Raw genomic sequence first — 20000 nt, 5'->3', positions numbered from 1 at the left:
CTCCTCAAAAGCCCACAGGAACGGAGTTGATGCTCCCACATCCATAGCATGAGTAGTTAAAGCAAGTGAATGATTTGAAATTCGAGTTATTTCACGGAATAACACTCGTATATATTGAGCTCGTAATGGTACCTCGCAATTCAAAAGTCTCTCTACGGCTGAAGAATGAGCGTGTTCTTGGGCCATCGTAGAAACATAGATAGGGTCGACGACGGAACGAAGAACGAAACTTTACGACAGCTTTTTCGTACACGTTCACTTGCATCACATACACAAGTGCTCTCTGAACCGTGCAATAAGGTCACCCATAACACGGCTCTCCCATTTGAGTTATCTTAGCCCCCAGCCATGCTATTCAATAATCTTAGAAAAATGGCAGCGTAAGGTAACAACTAGTATTGAAAGCTGGTCGCCTTTGGAAGCGTTCGCTGGTAACCAAAGCGTCTCGTTCCCGCAACCACTTTGGTACTTTGTTTATAGCTTTTTTAGGTTATGCAATAGAAGGGGGCTTGCGCTTGAATTGAAGTAGCGCCTTTGGAATATGAGTAGGGCTCCTAGGTGGCGCGTTCGTGGAGGCAACCCGAAGGAAGAGCAAAAAGAAGGTTGGGTGCTTGTGGGGCAAGGCCACCCGGCCTCGAATAGGAGGGGGCTTAGCTCTGGATCCTCCCTGCTTGCAGAAATGAATGGATCAGAAGGGGGCTGGATTCTCTATTTCCGGGCCGGGCGGGAGGTGAAGGCCATAAGAGAAGATTGCCCTCCCGGTAAGGAAGAGGGGAAAAAGGCGCTGTCATCTATCTCGACCAGTTTCCCGAGGCGTTGGAAATCCAGACCGGCTCAGAGAATCACTGGTGCTATTTAGCCCTTCGTTTCGACAACAAAGAAGTCATCTTTGACGATTTCCCATTCCTTCCCTGCCGAGCCGCCTCTCTTCGCCATTCGGTGCCTCTGCCTTCCCTTTCTATAACATAGCCAAGCGCCCTCCTTTACAATCACTAAGAAAAAAGAAATACCAATCAAAGCCCTATCGTATCAGTACGTCTCTGTGATTTTTCCGACCCCAGGGGACTTTACTCGACCCATTCCCCAGTCTCCCGCACTGCTCAAGTAAGTGTGCGACTCCGTATGAGGACCTCCTTCCCTTCTGCCCACTCTCCGTTCACACGGTTCTCAAAGCAGAGGAGGAAGGGTGGGCAGCAGGTACCACGAGCCCTCTGTCCCACACATCTATCCAGAAGCAAGTGTAGTTCACCGGTTCCACCGAATGCTCCTATCTGTCGGCAAAGATCGTGTGAGTGTGCAGTTATGCTTCGGATGCTTCGACATAGAATAGATCGACCCAGTTCCCGTTCTTTTCCGGTGCACTCGCTTTATATCTCCGACACACAAGGAAGGACGCGGTGGGAAGGAAGGAGCCCTAGCCTCTGTCCGGCCGATCATTCCGCTGGCATCTCGCATTCACGCCCCCGTTTGACTGCCGCTCGGGGATGTAGTTGTAGATACGTTAGTCTTAGTGGGTCGTTGGCTCCACTTGTTATCTCCTTCTACGACATGCTGTTGTCGTCGCCATATTCCATATGTCACTTAGTCATCTCTGCCTCGCTGCGGGTCAGCACCTCCGAAAGAAACGGAGGACTTCATTCAGTGACCCCGCGATCGCCCTCTGAACGATCAGAATAAGGTAAAGCTTGAAGATAAGTTTTGTACTCTATTAATTTCTCAGTCCCTCTAGTCGGGTGGGCGCCGGCCGGTCTTTCGACCAGATCCCCCTAAAAACCGTACGTGCGGGTCTCCCCGCATGCGGCTCACGCCATTCGAGGTGGCCCAGCCCAGCATTCATTCTAAAATCCTGTAGTGAAATTGAGACTGCTCGACTTCGGAAGCAAATTCGCGTGTAGGCAGCGCTGTCTGTCGTACCGTTGACTCTATCTATTCATTGAATTTGCTTGATTCCATTTTTTATATAGGCTCGCTCCCTCTTTTTCCAAGAATTCATGCACTTCCCTTTACTCCATAGGGCCTTCTTTAAGAGGTTCATAGTCCAAAGCCTTCCATTTCCGTCAAATGACCCGGCCTCCCCTGGCTCTTCCACCGTCCGGGCTCCCTTTCCTCCCTATGCTCCCCCGGCGCAGGCCTACCACGCTTCGCGCCTGCGGCGTTTTCGCCAGACGGTCTTTGCCAGTAGTGCCATCCTCCCCGCTGGCTGTATGGGCGGGTTGCCCCTCGCTGCTGCGTTCTGTTAGGCTATGGATTACAGGAACAAATGTAGTTGAATGGAACAGCAGGCGGGTTACACGTTCCACTGTGCCGAGATTTGAGGTGCAGGTGGTGATGATCACCCCGGGGTATGCGCTAGCGCCCTTGACAGGCACTCCAGAACCCGCCAACGCTCGTGAAAACCCGGGTCGGTCGGTCCTCCATTCATCCGACCGGAGGTGTGGATAACGAGGCCACCTTCACAACCTTCTCCCTTCTGTCCTTATGTTGTAGTAAGGTAGGGCGGTTCGCTTGAGTTGCTCAACCGCCCCTTAGCCCGGTGCTCATGACGCGCTACGGAACCTCCACCGTGCCGGGGGACCAAGCAGGGCATAGCTAGCGGCATAGGAGCCGACTCGGCATCAGCGGCTTCGTGCCGCACTGGAGTGATCCAATATGTGGTTCCGCACGTTCCACCACTTCTCCGTTCATTTCCAATACTGATCGTGAAACACCATGAGCAGCAGGATGTTGAGGTCCGAAATTCGAAGTGAAATTTTTGATTTGCCCGTTCCTAGTCGTCATGGGAAAGAAAGGCAGAAAGAAGAAAGAAATTATTCCCTTTTTTCTTGTCCAATACCACCAGTACCAGAAATGCATCTCCTTCGCCCGCGCGAGAGACTTCTATGCCAGCCGGGAATAACGGCTCTGTTATGAAATCAAGCGGCAGACAGACTCATTTGGTCGGTATTCCCTAATGACTGGTTTTAGGAGATTAGGGTCCCCCTTATATTCTCTACCCATCTGCGGGGGGTTTCCGTATCCGTCTCCGCGGAGATCTCCAGATCGTAAGACATTATCGCCTTCGCGGCACTGGACTAGATTTCCGTCATTTCCGGAAAGTGCACGGACAGCCGCCCTTCCCCCTTTTCACAATGTTCGTGCAGTTGCTCACGAATTCAAGTTTGAATGTCCCTTCGAAGTCCCGCACGCTCTTTTTGATCGGGAGCGGGGTGGGCAACTTCAGTCGGTGCTGGCGCCTGCGGCAGCGCCTCTGGAGCCGCCCCCCGTTCTGGAGCCAGCGGGTTCTGAATGACCTCCCTCTCACGGTTAAAAAAGTGGTTAACCATCTCGAATAAATCCATATCGTCCATCCGAATTGTCTCCATTACAGCCAACTCCCCTGTCTCTTTCCCTATCGAAAAACTAGCCTGACTCTCCGTCTCCATTTTTTCTAGAAATGCTAACCAAGTGACACACTGGGGCCATGGGTCATGAAAGAGGTTGGCCCCCATCCTCCTTAACTATGTATGGCCAATGAACTCCTCGCTTTAGTCCGTTCGTTTTTTTCCTTCTTTGGGCTCGGGGCGATAGTCGCCGTGGTAGTAATGTCCCGGAGCCCGGCTACCGACCCGGGGCGCCGATCGGGAAAGTCATAAAGGGACGTTGAACGCAATTCGTCAAGGGCGTTACCACAAGAGGCTTGGCAATTCAAGTGAAAGTTTCTTAGACTAGTCCCAGCGGGGAAACTTACTTCCGAGAGAGCTGCTTTCACCTCGGGAATTCCCTAACGAGAACGAGAGAGAGCCGATGCAAAAGTAGCCCTTGACGCGAGGGAACGCCAGACAGACTGACCTCTGCTAACTACGTTTTATATAGACTGGAAGCTAGAGAGAGACTAAGGTATAGTGCCGCTACCAGAGAAGGCTCTTTCGTGCTAGGCGTCCAGACCCACTACGCCCGAGCCGCCTCCCCGTCACACTTGCTATACCCACTAAGGCTTCATCCCACTTCATCCTACCAACTATACCTGATATAAAGCCGCTCTATAACAATTCAAGACAACAAGAAAGCAAGAAAAGGATAGCGATCGATTTGGGAGCGTCACGGGGGAGGAAGATCGAAAGGTAACCTATGAGACCGGGGAGTTATGCTTTTTCTCCCGCCTCAGCTTCGCGGATGGGAGGAGTGCGAGAGCTGAGCCCGCACGCTCTATGCTTTTCCCCAGCCTTCCCTCCAGTAAAAAATTAGTTCGTACCCCCGGGATTCCTGGGGCATGAGTTAAGCATATAGTGGATTTATCTTTCTTTCGATTGAGCGTCGGTACTTTTTGAGTCTCTCTCCGTAGGCGCGCAAAACAACAGAGCCACTGCTCTTCGGGGCGGTGAAGTGGGCAATCCCTTATTCCAGCTTTAGAGGAGCATCTTTGCATGAATCAATACTAAGTCCTCAGCCCGTATGAAGTCCTTCGATTTCGGAGATTAGAGCAGAAGAACTCCGTAACGGCGGGGAAGGCTTTCGCCTCGAATCCAAACGATTTCTCGTCTTTTCTTAAGAGATTTCTAGTTAGGACTTGATCGAGGGATCAATTTTATCCGGAACATAAAGTAAAAAGACCAGAACCCCGTGTGGACTATGAACCAACAAAAAAAAGAGCGTCAGCTCCAAAAAAAGGATTGTTTGCATTACTCAAATGTACAAATTTTTTACTCTGAGATCTATTCCAACATTTCCAGAAGAAACCATTAAGCTTTGGTTGAAAGATGCAACGTACATCAAAGATTATCTCTTCAGATTCGTTAATATGTGGATTCCGTTTCCGAATCTTCCGATCTTTTTTTTTCAAGACTACTACTATTGCTAACGTAGTAGGCAAAGTGCTATTAATCGGATGGTCCGACCCCCATCTCGACCCGGTGTCGCAAGGGTATGCGTTGAGGTGGATCTTCTGAAGAAAAAGCCTAACCTAATAGGGTCTGGTTAGGCATGGGAAAAACGAAGGAAGATGGCATAAAATCGTCTATGAGAAAGACCCCACGGAACGATATTGCACGTCTTGTTCCAAACAAGGTTATTCAAAGTAAAACTTCAAACTTCGTTCGAAAAAGTCAAGTACAACTGATGCAGCCAACAAAGAGAAGCCCAACCAGCAGCCGTCAGCTCCTAACTCTAATGCCTATAGGAAAAAATCTTCACAAGGTCAAGGAGGAAAAGCTCCCCCACGTCAAGTCTACAGGCCAACGGGCAAGACCATCCAATCATCTTTTGAGAATACATATAATCTTCCAAAAAAGACTGCGGACAATCAGACGGAGCAGAATCTTTTTATTTTAATAAATAATAAAAAGACTTCTCAGCACATACAGATTTCTGCCGATCCTTCAACCAGTACTGCTTCTCATGATTCTCAGTTGAGGGTGGATTCTTCTCATCAGGTAATAGTAGATGCCATTGACTCATCTTTGGCTGCTAACAATTCCAATGTTGATAATTCTAGTATTCAGGCTATGCTATTATGCCTATTTTCTCTCAGCCTGATCATGAACTCATAAACAAGATGGAGTCTAATATATCCCTTGTTTGACTTAAATCCAAAGATATGATGCTAACGTTCCAAAGGAACAAGCTGCTCAGACTAAGGGATACTTATAGGACTCTGAACCTATGAGAGAAGCAAACACTTCTTTGCTTTGCAGGAATTTTTTTTTTTCAGGAATTCTTCTATAAAGTCTTATGCTTCGATATTCAAGAACACTGACTGTGCCCAGAAATAGAAAGCTTCTGAATCCTACAAGGAGAGCAGCCAGATACATCTGTAAAAGTACAAGAATCGAACTTTAAGAGCTCCAGAAGGATTACTAGAGCGTTGGCTCGTTCTTCTTAAACTTCTTCCATTGTTAGCCATGATTAATAATCTCTTGTGAAATATCAGAGGCATAGGCAACATAAAATAGAAAATAAAGAAGGTGTAGTATAATATATCGTTGATTGCTATTCTTGAACCTCTTTACCATGCTAATAAGATTCAGTAATTCTCCAACAGAATTGGTTTCCACTTTTCATTGGCAAATCAAGAGGCAGATGATAAAAGATGGATCTGTTGGAATCATGAAGTGAATGTAGTGCTTGTCGACGCCTTTGAACAGTGTATCACAGTCGACACCAGCTTCCTTAATTCTGATCTGGTAAGGCTTACCTTTCTTTATGCAAAGTGCTCCATTCAATTCTTTGGGAAAAACTTCCATTACTGTCCTAAGACATACAAGGTCCATGGAGGGTTGCGGGTGATTTTAACGCCATTTCAGATGTGTCTGAAAAACTTGGTGGCAGACCTCCAAATCTTGTATCTTTGTAGGAATTCAATGCAATGATTAATGATTGTGGCATCATTGACTGCGGCAGAAAACCTGGTCGAATAAGCAAGAGTGGGGGCTTTGTTTGGGCGAGGCTTGACAGAGTTTTCACTAATCCGGCTTGTTGCTATGATTTGTGGGAGTCTCTTTCTGAAATGGAAAGAGTGCATTATTTTCCATGGCTTTTTTGCGGGGGACCCTAATGAAGTGGCTAATGGTGAGGTGGAAAATGGATCAACTGCTTTGAGGAGATTCTTTTCTTCAAAGATTCCGAGAAATAGGGATAACAAGAGATAGGATCCGCCCGGTATGGGATGAGTCAACTTAGATTCTCTCACAATCCTCTAGTACTCAACCTTAATTGGCGCTGCTGGGCCGAAGAAGAACTTGTTGTCGAAAAGGAAAAAAAGTACACTACCCTTATAATACACTGGCTAGCGCCTTTGTTCGATTGGACTGGGGCCTCAGCTTTTTTAAGGTAAAGACATTGGCAAGGTCCTCTTGCTCTGCTCTGTCCTCAACTACGACGGCTACTGGAGTGAGGTTGCGTATATAATAGAGTGGCATTTGGGCCCATAGATAGAGTCATCCCATCCAATGCCTTTTCGTTACCGCTCCGTGGGGGCTTTCTGGAAGAAAGGTGCCAGGTTCATCAGGGTCGAAATCAAACCTGATAGAAGATTCATCAAAGTGCTTGCGGAGTGAGGGCTTTACGGCCCGATGATAGGACATAGGACAGACTTGAGCTCTTCTTCTTCATTGGAACCTGCCGTACCAGAAAGATCTTATTATGGCGTCATCTGTTGGGTAGCTCATTTGGCCACGTCTTTGTGAGCTCTTCCTTTGAACTGGATTTGATTTCACCCCTCTTTGAAAGCTGTAGGCCTGGCTTCGCTTTCGTGTGCGGTGTTGTGTAACACCAGCACCCTCCCTTTAGCCCTACCGAGGAACAGTAAAGTTCCACTCTCTCTAACGGATGAGTAGGAAATCTCGGCACTAAACTCATTGCAGAAAGAGACAGGCAACACGACGGATTTTTAAGGTGAGTCTTCAGCTGGGGGAACAATGATTCTTTCCCCTAAAGGGTAAGAGAATGGGGTGGGGTCTCCTCTACTCGCTTTCCCACACTCCATTCGATAGCTGCCTAAGAGCTTATTCGACAACAGTAAGACGACTGACTGATATGAGATTGAGCGAGGAAATGCCAAAGCCAAGGCTCACTCTCTCTCCTGCGCTAGTTAATCATATGCCATCCTTAGAGTGCAGCAGGGACACCTTTAAAGGAGAGTGAGCCATCCCTTTAAGAAGGGCCTTATCGCAAAAAGTCTCTTTGAAAGGTCACTCTCATGAAAAGAAAAACTTCCTCTCTGTCGAGGATTTTCCTCACTAAGCTTTCAGGAAAGTCAGGACAAGGACTCTAATTGTAACAGAGACAACCCCGTCTTCTCTTAGCTATATGCTAAACACTAGTCTTTGCCTTTCATCGCTGCGTTCCGGTTAGTTCAGGCCGGTCGATAAAATCCTCCGAGTGACTGACCATCACTGACGACTCGTGAGCTCGCAGGGCTCATAGGATGGGATCGAAGAGGAAAGCCCTTCTCTTCATTTCATTGACGGGTTGGAGAAATGTTCACGACGTAAGTCAGTGGAAGCAAACGGGCAATCGGCTGCCTAAAGGACCCCGTGGTTGAAGGCTAAGTTCATTCTTCGATATATCTCACTCCGCTATGCTAGAAGACTGAGCAGCTTCAGTTGATTACCAACCTCGAGTTCAACAACTATTGGGTAAAGCCTAAACCTTACTCCTTTCCTTCTATCGGAACTGGCAACAGATCTCTAGATCCGATGCAACTAGAAGTCAGTCGATTCCGTCTGAGAATGGTTTCAGTCCAAACCTTTTTTGTCGAGTGAAACTCCGCTTCTTAAGAGCTTCTTTGGGCAGACTCACTCCCTTACTCGCTGGGTTGGCGTATCCAAGGTAGCGCCAGCAGCAAGCGTAGGGGTTACTACGTAAGTGCGTTCGTTAGCGCGTTACGTTTTCTCGCTTGCTAGACACGAAAACTAAGGATAGACGCGCTGGGATAGCAAGCAAGTTTGTTGAAAGAGGGGCAGTAGATTCTAGATCTGCTGAAAACCAGGTTATAGGGCTATATCTTTCTTCCATGGTAGGGCTAGGGGCAGGGTGGTTGTAAATCACTCCTTTTACTTTCCCTCCTACAATTACAATGGGAAGGGACGAGACAGCCTTCTTCTAAACTAAATAAAATAGGATTCTGCTTTCACTGTTCTCAAGGTATCTCCTGACTCGAAGATTAGGGCTTCTTCCCGCATCCGAAACTGGAGAATCAACCCTCGAGAGACGACTAAACTATACGCGGCAGGTTGGTCTAAAAGGGAAAGAAAAAAGGTGACATACATTCCATTCGGGGACATAATAGTGATGACTATCGAGCACACTCTGTTATATCGATCCCAATCAATGGTTTTTTGGGGAAGCCGATGTTTGCTTTCCCCTATGCTTTATGACATCTTTTCTCTTCTCCGTAGTGATCAGTGTATGCACGTAGCATCACAGTCAATCTTTCATGCGGCCGCGCTCTTCTTCTAACTGCAGGAGTGCTGCGCCCTGTCTTACTCTTTTTGTTGCTAATGAATAGCCTTTTTCTTGGTGATTAATAGCCAAGGGAATAAAAGAAAGACCTATGACTCGTTGTCTAAATCATAACTTCAAACAGAACCCCACTGTAGAGAGGGAGACCCCCGGAAGCGTAAGAACGACTATTTTGGAGCCTGAGGGTGAGGTTCCATCGACGAGTGAGAAAAGGAACGAGAGACCTACGGCTACGTGAGGATCAGGACGCGGCGTACGGTTGGCAATGGCAAGTCAGTCACATAGGCTTTTGTAAGACCACGCGTCAGTACTAGACTGATTATGCCATCGATTCAAAGGAAGGACGGGAAAGCACAGGGCAGGAAACAATTAGAAAACCTATAACCCTTGAGTGAGTTCGCAGTCAATCTTGCTTTCGATTCAACAATACGAACCGAAGAAAACAATTAGGATGAAAAGATTCTTTGGCAAAGGAGTTTTTTCCCTCTGCTCTTCCTTTGGTTATATACCAAATCACCTACCTGTATCAGTTGATTCTCCTTCTTCCTTTCTTATTTGAGGATTCAGCCCTGGTTGATAGTTTGTTTCAGTTGAAGGGAGGTTTGTAAATAAACCTTCTGTCGTGTATTCCCGATTAATGCAGCCTTAGATGCTTCAATTGTCGATTTTAGTATTGAGGTTACACCTATGGATTATTTATTGTAGGCCAACTCTACTGCACTAGTACCAATAGGCGGCATAGAAGAAGAAGAAAAGAAGCACTACGCCTAGGAAAAAACTAAAACTTTGTTAGAAATTACCCCCTTTCCTTATCGGGATCGGGATTCAAAAGAATGGTTGGGACAACAAACATCCATCTCGTTCGTACTTTGGATACCCGTAGAACCATAAAAAACTTTTTAAGTTTATAATTCCTTTAAATTAAGGGGCGTTGGGGACAAATCAATTTTTGGAGTTACCTTTTATCTAGTATCAACAGCTTGATACTAAAAAAAAGAAAAAGATCTTTCGCAGGCTAGAGATTTCTTGTAAAAACACTAGCCCCACTACCACTAAATTTATAATTAGAATATTGAAAGCTTCTTATTATTTATTAGATATATGATTTGCTTTTCATTATGCACATAAGGGAGGAGCCGTATGAGATGAAAATCTCACGTACGGTTCTGTATCTGTAACGGATAACATACAAAAGCTTTGGAATATTCTTATCGGGCACTAGAACGAAACCCGTTCTTACCACAATTTCATAATATGTCTGTCATTACGTGCGACTATCTCCACTATAGAAAGAAAAAAAGGAAAGAACTCAATTTTCAGCACGAAGAAGTCTTTCTTTTTCTAAAAGCATAAGTAGTAAACATTTTTTACTAGGGTTCCCATACATGCAAACATACAAAAGAAAACCAAACTAAGATAGTTAGCATAAATAGGACTCCAGTAAGCATCGGAGTAGATCTCTACTAAACAAAGCCAAAGAAATGCATTAAAACACCCTACTTTGCGTCTACAGACACTTATTGAAACCTTCTAAAAAGAAAAAGAGTCGACGGACTCTTCTAGTCTCCCCGGTGCCCGTGGGTGACAGCCTGCACTATGAGTGCTTGCTGCTCCGCCCGCAGCGCTTGCTGCCTCCCCTCCAAATCCTCGATACGCTCTCTGGCAGCGCGAATGCGCGCTTCTTTCCAGGTGGGATCCAGTGTTCTCACACTCCTAAAAAAGAGGTTTAGCACTCTACGGCGCTCTTCAATCTCATTTTGCAGTTGCCCCATTTCGGCAGCAATTGCAGAAAGCCTGTTTGCAGCATCCATAGCCATACGTGCAAGTACTCAATTTCTTTGATTTGAATTTGATGAAGTGAAGACACTTATCGAGCCTCCATTTATAGAGTGGTAGAGGAATCTCGCCATGCAGTACGAATTGCATGGCTGGCAACTACTATAACCACGCTGCCTGTATGAACAAACAAACTTTGCAGAACCGTTTCACCTAATCGATCGTGGTGAAGTCAGCAATGGATTCGGCGGATCATCCACGTCACGAATTGGATGGCAGGCCCAATTCTGACTAGTTCTCCGCACTACTTTTCTGCAGTTCAAATACTCTTATGCCTATTTAGTGAAAAACTGGCTGGCTCTGGCTACCTTGCGGAGCAAACAAAAGATCCCCAAATCACACTGCCTATATGAACAAACAAGCTTTGTACAACCAGCTTACGTGGAAAAGATTCCATATTCTATGCCAATGGACTCGTGACATCCATGTACTGAGTCGTCAAATGAGCCACGTTAATAAAGCCCAAGCTTATACGCATTGGCCCACAGGGTGCCCCAAGAGGGCCCGAATGAAAGACCCAAGCTTACATGAACCATCAAAGAAAGTCCTACAAATGAAGACTTGGGCTTGCTTTGATGATGGGTTTAAGTTTTTGGCCCTTCTGTGGGCTTTCATCGAGGAAAGCAGGCTTGATAGGCCCAAGTCTTCATTGGTTATTACCGGTAGAATATTTCTTTCTTTTCAAAAGATGTAGTACTATACATTAGATCTTGAAACATTTTCATATTGTTAGCCATTTTCTTTATTTTATTTTTTTATTGTCATTCTCATCATACATGTACGCTGTAGTTACTTCCGAGAGCCAGCTTGTCATTATCCTTACCACTTAACAATGATCCAAAATAAAAACATCTTTCAACTATGTTTCATAAGTGAGTCCCTTGCCAGCTTTTTTTCTTTCTTTCGAGCTACGGGGCTTGCTAAAGGAATGCTTACCAATGCCGAAACCGCTGATGTTTTCTAACAGAGAGATTTGAATGACTATATTTACTACCAGTTAATGCGGAAAAGAGATTCTTAACTGAACTCATCATTTCAAGTTTTCAATTTTTTTCTTTTTATAGGTTGCTATTCGGAAGACTCAATGTTCTTCCCCAGAAATGAAGTCTCTCTGGTTGTTGTTGGAAACAACCTATACCTTACTTCATAGTCATAGGGAACCTGGCAGGTTGGACGTGGTATCCTGCAGGCAGGATGTGTTTTATCCATCCTTAGGTGAATGCTTCTCCTGGTTCAACCCGTAGCCTCAGCATGTGGTTTGGGATTTACCACCTCCCCGGGGTTCAAAGAGTAACTCATAATTAAGAGAGTGAGGGCTAAAGTTGGATACTTGGCGGGAGAACCAGAGGCATTCCTTTTCCTTCTCTGTCCACAGATACCGGGATCTATCCAAGGAATTGAACAAGTTTAAAAAACATGCAAGGTTTAGGATACCCTTATGGTTGAAACTCAGATCTAAAAGCAAAGGAAGTGCCTAATTGGATAGGAAATCTGTCTCAAAAGCAATACCCGCATTAATAACCGGTCATTCTCTAGGTTGATTCTTCTAAGGCATCCGGAACTGATTCTAAGGAATTATCAACATGAGCTACGAAAACACAAAAGCAAGAACGATCGAAACGAGCTCGAATACGGGACTCGTTAGGGAACAGATGCTTTTCCTGTCTTTCGAGGGGTTGTTGCTAACCCAAACAATAAAATATGTACATCGGGATGGAAATCAATGGGCGCAGGCAGCGGATATCACCGCATTTCTCACATGTCATTATCGACAATCGGGGGTTGACTTTCTGTAACTCGACCGAAGAACAGGTAGGACTAGCCTCAGCCGCTCTTCGAGGGGTTGCTTAGCCGGGATGGAAGGCAGCCGGAAAGCGAGTTTTCTGTTACTAAGACAGCATCAAAGAACCGTCAGTCGTTCATTGGATAGGAAATCTGGAATGGAAAGTACAGCAGTCGCTACTATAATCTCAAACAAGAACCGAGATGAACTCGAAGACAGAACCCTCCAGTCTAGGCGGATTTCTTCCCTTTTCTAGCTGTTCCCCTGATTCTCGATACCCGCTCCTTGGCACTAGTGAATTGCTATCAGAAGTCGCTATAATCAATGTATCGAATTCCTAATTCGAAGAATCGGTCGGTCTAACGACTTCTTATTAATGCTATCCGCCCAAAAGTTGGAAACTCAATAGCTAGCTTCCCTGCTTCCTTTCCTTCCCTTGAAGCAATTCCTCGAACAACAGAACAAGAAAGAGGTCTCTTCCTGGCTCTTCTTCCTAGTCCTAGATTTGAGTTACTAGCATCGTTAACCGGCCGAGATACGATTCAAGGTCGGAGCAGCTAATCCACACCTTTTAAGAGCAGGAGACTCATACTAGCTCTTTGCTTTTGTCCCGCTTGGTTCAATTAATTGGATAACTCAAAAAGAAGCGGGCTTGATTGCTGTGATTCCTTTGCTGTTCAGCGTGATCTTGAGCCGATCTTCTCAATTCCATAGCAAAAGCCGTTTCGAAATGCCAGGGCAAAAGACGTATGGACTCACTAGCTATATCGCCTTCGTCGAAGTCATTTCATAAAGAAACCAAGAATTCTGCTATTTGATGAGCTGCTTACCTCCCTTGATTTCCTATTCGTGACTCGAAACAATTCGTTATTGGCAGGCTGAGCTACTGATTCTAAGAAAGCAGCAACACCTTACTATCATCGACAACAGCACGTACAGCATCAACGCCTCCACCTAACACCTCCGTAAGGCCTACCATTACCGTTACTTATCTCTCTTTCTGACTGACTGATAGAACCGTCGAGCTGGCTGATGAGCGAGACATCCCTCCTAGCGCCTGCATGGAGACATCCCTGCTAATTTAGTAAGGGTTGAAATACGAGAAAGGGGCTATCAGAAAGCTCGAAAAAGGGCATGATTTTAGGCTCTTCCTTTTTGACTTTCGCGGGGGACGCTTTTTCTTTTTTTGGTATACCTACTTGAGCCGGATGAAAGGAAACTTTCACGTCCGATTTTGCGGGGGGGGAGATCCTATCCCAATTTTTATTTTGCTAGGCCCATAGATAAAAAACCTACTTTTTTACGATTACGGGGTTTATTAGAATATGAAATTCAACCCTGGAAATACAGGATCCCCATTTTTTTTACTACCCGGAGCTTCGATACATTTCGAAATCGAGAGATGTCTACCGGGGGAGGTTCTATCAGACAACAATTAGCCAATCTAGATTTACGAATTATTATAGACTATTCATTGGTAGAATGGAAAGAATTGGAGGAAGAGGAACCCACAGGGAACGAATGGGAAGATCGAAAAGTTGGAAGAAGAAAAGATTTTTTGCTTAGACGCATGGAATTGGCTAAGCATTTTATTCGAACAAATATAGAACCAAAATGGATGGTTTTGCGTCTATTACCAGTTCTTCCTCCTGAGTTGAGACCAATCTATCATATAGATGAGGATAAACTAGTGACCTCGGATATTAATGAAATCTATAGAAGAATTATCTATCGGAATAATACTCTTACAGATCTATTAACAACAAGTATAGCTACGCCAGAAGAATTAATAATATCTCAGGAAAAATTGCTACAAGAAGCCGTGGATGCACTTCTTGATAATGGAATCTGCGGACAACCAATGAGGGATGATCATAATAGAGTTTACAAGTCGCTTTCAGATGTAATTGAAGGCAAAGAAGGAAGAGTTCGCGAGACTCTGCTTGGTAAACGGGTCGATTATTCAGGGCGGTCCGTGATTGTCGTGGGCCCTTCACTTTCATTACATCGATGTGGATTGCCTCGCGAAATAGCAATAGAACTTTTCCAGGCATTTGTAATTCGTGACCTAATTAGAAAACATCTTGCTTCGAACATAGGAGTTGCTAAGAGTCAAATTCGGAAAAAAAAACCGATTGTATGGGAAATACTTCAGGAAATTCTGGATGACCATCCTGTATTGCTGAATAGAGCGCCTACTCTGCATAGATTAGGCATACAGGCATTCCTCCCCGTTTTAGTGGAAGGGCGCGCTATTTGTTTACATCCATTAGTTTGTAAGGGCTTCAATGCAGACTTTGACGGGGATCAAATGGCTGTTCATGTGCCTTTATCTTTGGAGGCTCAAGCAGAGGCGCGTTTACTTATGTTTTCTCATATGAATCTTTTGTCTCTTCTCCTCCCGCGATAAGGACGTGTCTAAGGATGCTACTTCGGGCGGGCGTGCTTCTTTCTATGGGGGCGCGCATCACTTTGGACGTGCTTTACTTTACCGGCAGATGCATGAGTCGGAACGTAATAGCTAGGCACGTCGTGGGAGGAGAATAAGCAAAATCTATTGCATAATCCAAGTAAAAGTGAACATCTCGCTAATCAAAATCATCATCACGAGCAGTAGCTGAAACTGCTAGTCGATCTACCGGATCAACTTCTGCCTACCCCGCCCGGTCAAAGATCGCCGGGAGTCTTTATTTTATTTTTTTAATAGGAAAAATGAATGAAAATAAAAGCGGAGGCCCGCCATCTGCTAGCATTGTGGTTTGGAATCGATTCTTTATCAATAGCCCACCCTTTCTTTGAACCTTGTCAATGATCGAACTTAAATTAAAGATATGAACTGAGTGCCATTTGATGAGTAACTGAGAACAAAGGAGAGGGATATGGAAAGAATGAAGTAATGAAAGAGGAAGTCATTGCTAGTAGTAACGACTTGTCACGATCCATTGGTTCATATAGAATCCATGTCCTAGGTGTATCAAAAAACATTCTTTTCACTAAGCGTATATAATAAAATAGAGTGAAAGGGTCCACCCCGAAACCAAGGGGGTACTAACTAACAGCTGAGTCCTCTCCGAACCGCAGGAGATAGTTGCCCATCATACGGCTCACCAACTTCACTTGCCTCTATGGGGGCTCGCTCCGGGCAGGTTCGGATCACTTACAATACATGGCTCTACGAAGGAAGGGCTTGGGTTAGGAGCGTTTTCAATATGATTCTTTTCCTGTATTTGTTCGATGAGAAATGCGAGTCTGTTTTGTCCACTTTCTCCATCCCCCTCTATAAAAATGAAAAAAAAAAAGGTAATGGAATTACTTCTTATTCCCGTGTTTGATCTCTTCCATCGCGGCCTCGCTCCTTGTCACCTATGTTGAAGAAAGGTTTGGAACCCTATAGAGAATGAAGAGGGGCCAAAGATCTTCCTCTCAACAGTGCTTCTCGAGGCTCCACTCTCCCCCCTGAATAAGTAAGGCCCCGTTAGCCTGGGCGAAGATGAGGATAAAGAGTAAGGATTGAAGCCCCCTTAGCTCTGCCAGGCACTGGACAGGGGTTAGCTCTGTAAATGTGTAGAGCCAAGTGTAGTGTGGTGTAGTAGTAGGCACTTCTAGGCCCCTTCCCGGCTACTGGATCACTCCAGTGCTTCGAGTACTACGGACCCTCTGCCATCCATTGCAGCAGAGCCCTTTCATGAGCGGGGGAGGGCTAAGCACAGTTCTTTGAATCAAACGTTGAATGAAATAGATTCTTTTTTCGATATCAAAATAGAAATCGGATAGGATAGATGGATGGATCTATCTTTCTATTTATATATATTACTAAAAAAAAAAGGATTTTTCTAGTGAAGTAGCGTAGCAAGAAGCCCCAAATCCTTGATTTGGCCAGGAAAGACTGCACTGCTTTGGGCCCAGGAAGCGAAGGGAATGAGCTCGGCTGCTTCTCCTCCAAACTTCCTTTTCTCCGTGCCCGTTCCGCATGCGCTTCGCGCGCCATTGGCGCTTTGCTCTCCTCTTATTCTTCATTGGACGGTTCGGATGGACTTCGCCGTTCTTTCCCAACTAAAATAGAAAAGGCTGTATCACATCGAGATGTCGATTCGTTTTCCGCCCCCAATGAGATGGGGAATTTATAACTCCCTATTTAGACTTTTCGGCCCTTCATCTTTCTGAATCGAGACCCGGCCCGGCTCGCGTCGTTCCAACAACCGGCGGGGAGCACCTCAGTAGACGATCGCGTACAGTAACTGGGAGTCCTATTACACCTAAGGCCAACTTCAATTCACCAAACCAAGGTTCATCTCGTGTAGTGATTGTGGACTCGTACAAGGATATTGAGTAGACGGTTGATGTATCAGACTCGACCCTCTCTTTCGTAGCATGCATTCCCATCCGTGTCGCAACTGATTCGGTAAGCTACGTGTCCGGTCCACGGAGAACTGCCTTCGGTCCCCCAAACTGACTTACTCGTGGCAACCTTCCGGCCGCCCAACGACCTATAACGCTAGTCACTACTCCCACTGGGGCTAGGAAGTAAGCCCCACAACCCAAAGCGGCGAAGAACAAATAGAATTTGCTACAAAAGCCGGCTAACGGGGGTATTCCTGCGTATGAGAACATAGTAATGGAGAAGGTAATAGCCGAAATAGGATTCGTTTTGGCTAGAGCGCCCAAATCCGCTATATATTTGACACGGCTTTGCCGTAATGCTGAAACTATGGCGAATGCATCTATCGTCATTGATGCATAAATAAAGATACCAATTAGTAGTGATTGAATTCCTTCTATGGTTCCACATGAGAAACCAGTACGAATATAACCTACATGTCCAATTGAACTATGAGCTAGAAGTCTTTTTACTTTCGTTTGGGCCATGGCGGCCAGCGCTCCTAAGATCATAGAAGCAATGCTGCAGAAAAAGAAGATTTGTTGCAATGTAGCTCCATAAGAACCATAAATAGAAAGACGTGAAATATTAGCAGAAATAGAGATTTTAGGCGCAATAGAAAGGAATGCTGTAACCGGGGTGGGTGAACCCTCATAGATATCAGGTGCCCACATATATAGAGTCAAAAGAGATATGGAATCCGAAGGGGAGGGGGGTTTTCTTCGGGGCTCGAGAGATGGAATAGATAGGGCCCCACAAGTTTTGAATTCGCCGCTGGTCTATCGAGAGGGAACGAGGAATTCTCAACGAAAAAAGTGCTCTCTGAACCGAACGTGAAAGTCGTTTTCCATCAGACGGCTGTTCCCGTAACTCTACTCTCGACTTGGATTATATATCCAATAAGGTCCGCTCTCGGCCATTCCACACGCTGCCTAGCAGAGGCGTGGTTATCTGAAGTGGATTCTCTCTTTTGTAGTAGATGCCGAACCTGCTGCCCCATTGACTAAGAGGGGGGCGGGCGCAGCAGCTACATGGACCCCTTCCTTTCTGTTGTTGCCAGCGCTTTCCCGGGCCGAGCCAGAATTCTTTATTAGAAAGGGCAGGCAAAGCCCGAAGGCTGCTATCCCAATAGGCCAGCGAGGAGAGGGCCCGACAATCATACCACCCCGCGGTCGAAAAAGCGTGTTCCCTTCAGATAAGACGCACCGTAGGCCATCCTCGGCCTTCTTCGTTTTCGATGAAAAAGAAAGAAAATCTCGATCTCCGAAAGCCTTTTCCTTCCCCCGCCGCATCTCCCTCCCTTCGTCGAGCCTTTCCTTTAATGGTTGGGGGAAGCATTCCCTTATCTGAACTTGGCGGGCATTCTTTCCAGCCTGACTCAAATACAAATAGGAGGTGGGTTTGTTTGGTTTGAACATAGGCTCAAACATTATTTGAAGGGTCCTAGCTACGCCATGCGTTCAATAAAAAATCTGGAAAGGAAAGCAGCAGGGATGACAAAAAGAGAGCGCTTTCCTGCACTGAAAAAAAAGGACCTAAGAGAAGAGCGTCTTCTCTTAGCTTTCTTCCTCCCGCGCCCGCCGCCGTCCGGCCCGCGTTAGAGGGGAAGAAAAATGGAGAGAGAAAGAGCAGATGGATTCTATCCCCTATATCGAACACTCATTCCTATCTATTGATAGAAAGATCTTCGTCAAATACCGGACTTTTCCTTTTTTTGTTTTTTTTAGAATTCCTCATATCCAAGGCAGCTTATCACAAGCACCCCACCCCATACGACTTGTTGGGGGGCCGTTCGCCTTTTGAATCAAACAAAGTAAGTAGTAGGGGCTTCATAGCAACTTTCATTCTAAAGGAAAGCGAAGAACCCACTTTTAGTCAATAAGAGCCCTACTTCCCTCGAAAAACCTCATCACTTCAATTCAAGCGCAAACCCATTTCTTAGTCACCGGGCTGAGCGCACCTTTGGTACTTCAGTAGGGCGAGCTCTTTGATAGTGACTTCTTTCGGGGCGACGAAAGGCTACTTCAATCTAGAAAACAGCCGGAAACTCGAGAGGGTCGCCTTTGGGAGCGTTCGCCGGTAACCATCACGACAACATAAAAAGGAAGGAGTGAGGCTGACTGAATCCAATCCATAAACCCGGAAACGAAACGAAGTTCGTTCCCTTTCGTCAAGTAGGTAAAGTAGGCATACGAACCACTTTAGCTTTGCCTTAGACTCTATTGGAACAAAGCAAAGAAGGAGGCGGAATGGAGAAAGGAAAGGGACAAGGGCGGTCTTGCTTGGCGCGAAGGCTGCTGGTTCGGGGGTAGAGTACAGTACTAAAGGTCCTCGGACTTCCAGGCGGTTTTTCTTTTGGGCAGCTGTTCACCGTTGGATCTCGCCAATACAGCCCCCTATAGTTTTCGTTACCGAGATATCTTTTTTTGTTTTTTCATTGTTCCCAGGTATTTTTTGGGTAATCTGCTCCCATGCTGCAAACAGTCAAATCTGAACTTAACCTTGTCGCTCTTCTTTCTTTCCTCGCGAGCAGGAAGCACACCAGCAGCGTGCGTTGCGTGATTCTACTGTGTTTTTTTTGCACTTGACTGGGTGGACAGTTGACCGGAAGAGAACTTAGATTCGCCCGGCCAGCAGGCGGGCGGCGTGCTTATCTTGTGTGACAACACTACAGAGCGAGTGGCTCTTCTAGGCGGGCAGCTGTGTGACAATACTACAGAGAAAGCGGCGCTTTCGTGTAACATGCTATGGTCTCAACGCCCTTACGAGGTAGTGATGAGTTTCACGCGCTCTAAGCCCGGCCCGCGCGCGGTTAGGAAGATTGGCCGCAATCTGAGCGGTACCACCCACCCTACCCTACCACCTATAGGCGGCCGTCCGTCCTACAGCCGCCCGAAAAGGAACTGCAGTGATCTTGAATAGGGATCCTACAGCGATAGAGAGAATCCCCATAAAAATACCACTAGATCGAGCACCAGTGATTTCGTATCCGGTCAAAATCTTGGCTAATTGATCAAAGTGGGTAGCTCCAGTAGACCCATAGATCATGGAACAAATAGGGTGGGT

At 45.9% G+C, this 20000-nt stretch overlaps 3 protein-coding genes across 3 annotated transcripts in view, besides 1 other annotated feature.

The window, feature by feature from the left end:
- Nucleotides 1-2778, bottom strand: part of nad7 (NADH dehydrogenase subunit 7) — a 6408-nt gene extending 3630 nt beyond the window's left edge. The window contains exons 1-3 of the mRNA in view: nucleotides 2635-2778; nucleotides 1659-1727; nucleotides 1-198 (exon numbers count right to left, since the gene is read on the bottom strand). The exon at nucleotides 1-198 is cut by the window's left edge and continues 267 nt beyond it. Of these exons, the coding sequence (YP_009652434.1) occupies nucleotides 1-198; nucleotides 1659-1727; nucleotides 2635-2778 (411 nt within the window). The remainder of the gene's footprint in view (nucleotides 199-1658; nucleotides 1728-2634) is intronic.
- Nucleotides 2779-13727: 10949 nt separating this feature from the next.
- On the top strand, nucleotides 13728-14966 carry RNAP (RNA polymerase; the record flags this gene model as incomplete). Its single annotated transcript has 1 exon — nucleotides 13728-14966. A coding segment is annotated over one exon (1239 nt), but the record flags the coding sequence as incomplete, so codon positions are not given.
- Nucleotides 13731-14949: a sequence feature (chloroplast origin).
- A 413-nt stretch (nucleotides 14967-15379) lies between the features above and the next one.
- nad2 (NADH dehydrogenase subunit 2) lies at nucleotides 15380-15568 on the bottom strand (one part of a trans-spliced gene, as the record gives it). Coding sequence (YP_009652427.1) covers nucleotides 15380-15568 — 189 coding nt within the window.
- A 1470-nt stretch (nucleotides 15569-17038) lies between these two features.
- nad2 (NADH dehydrogenase subunit 2) lies at nucleotides 17039-17611 on the bottom strand (one part of a trans-spliced gene, as the record gives it). Coding sequence (YP_009652427.1) covers nucleotides 17039-17611 — 573 coding nt within the window.
- Nucleotides 17612-19829: 2218 nt separating this feature from the next.
- Nucleotides 19830-19988, bottom strand: nad2 (NADH dehydrogenase subunit 2; one part of a trans-spliced gene, as the record gives it). Coding sequence (YP_009652427.1) covers nucleotides 19830-19988 — 159 coding nt within the window.
- Nucleotides 19989-20000: the final 12 nt, after the last annotated feature.

Source organism: Lactuca sativa, mitochondrion (assembly GCF_002870075.4).
Source record: "Lactuca sativa cultivar Salinas mitochondrion, complete genome".
In the NCBI taxonomy this organism is placed as follows: Eukaryota; Viridiplantae; Streptophyta; class Magnoliopsida; order Asterales; family Asteraceae; genus Lactuca; species Lactuca sativa.
The sequence above is the reverse complement of the archived record's forward strand: the minus strand, read 5'-3'. Positions and strand labels throughout refer to the sequence as shown.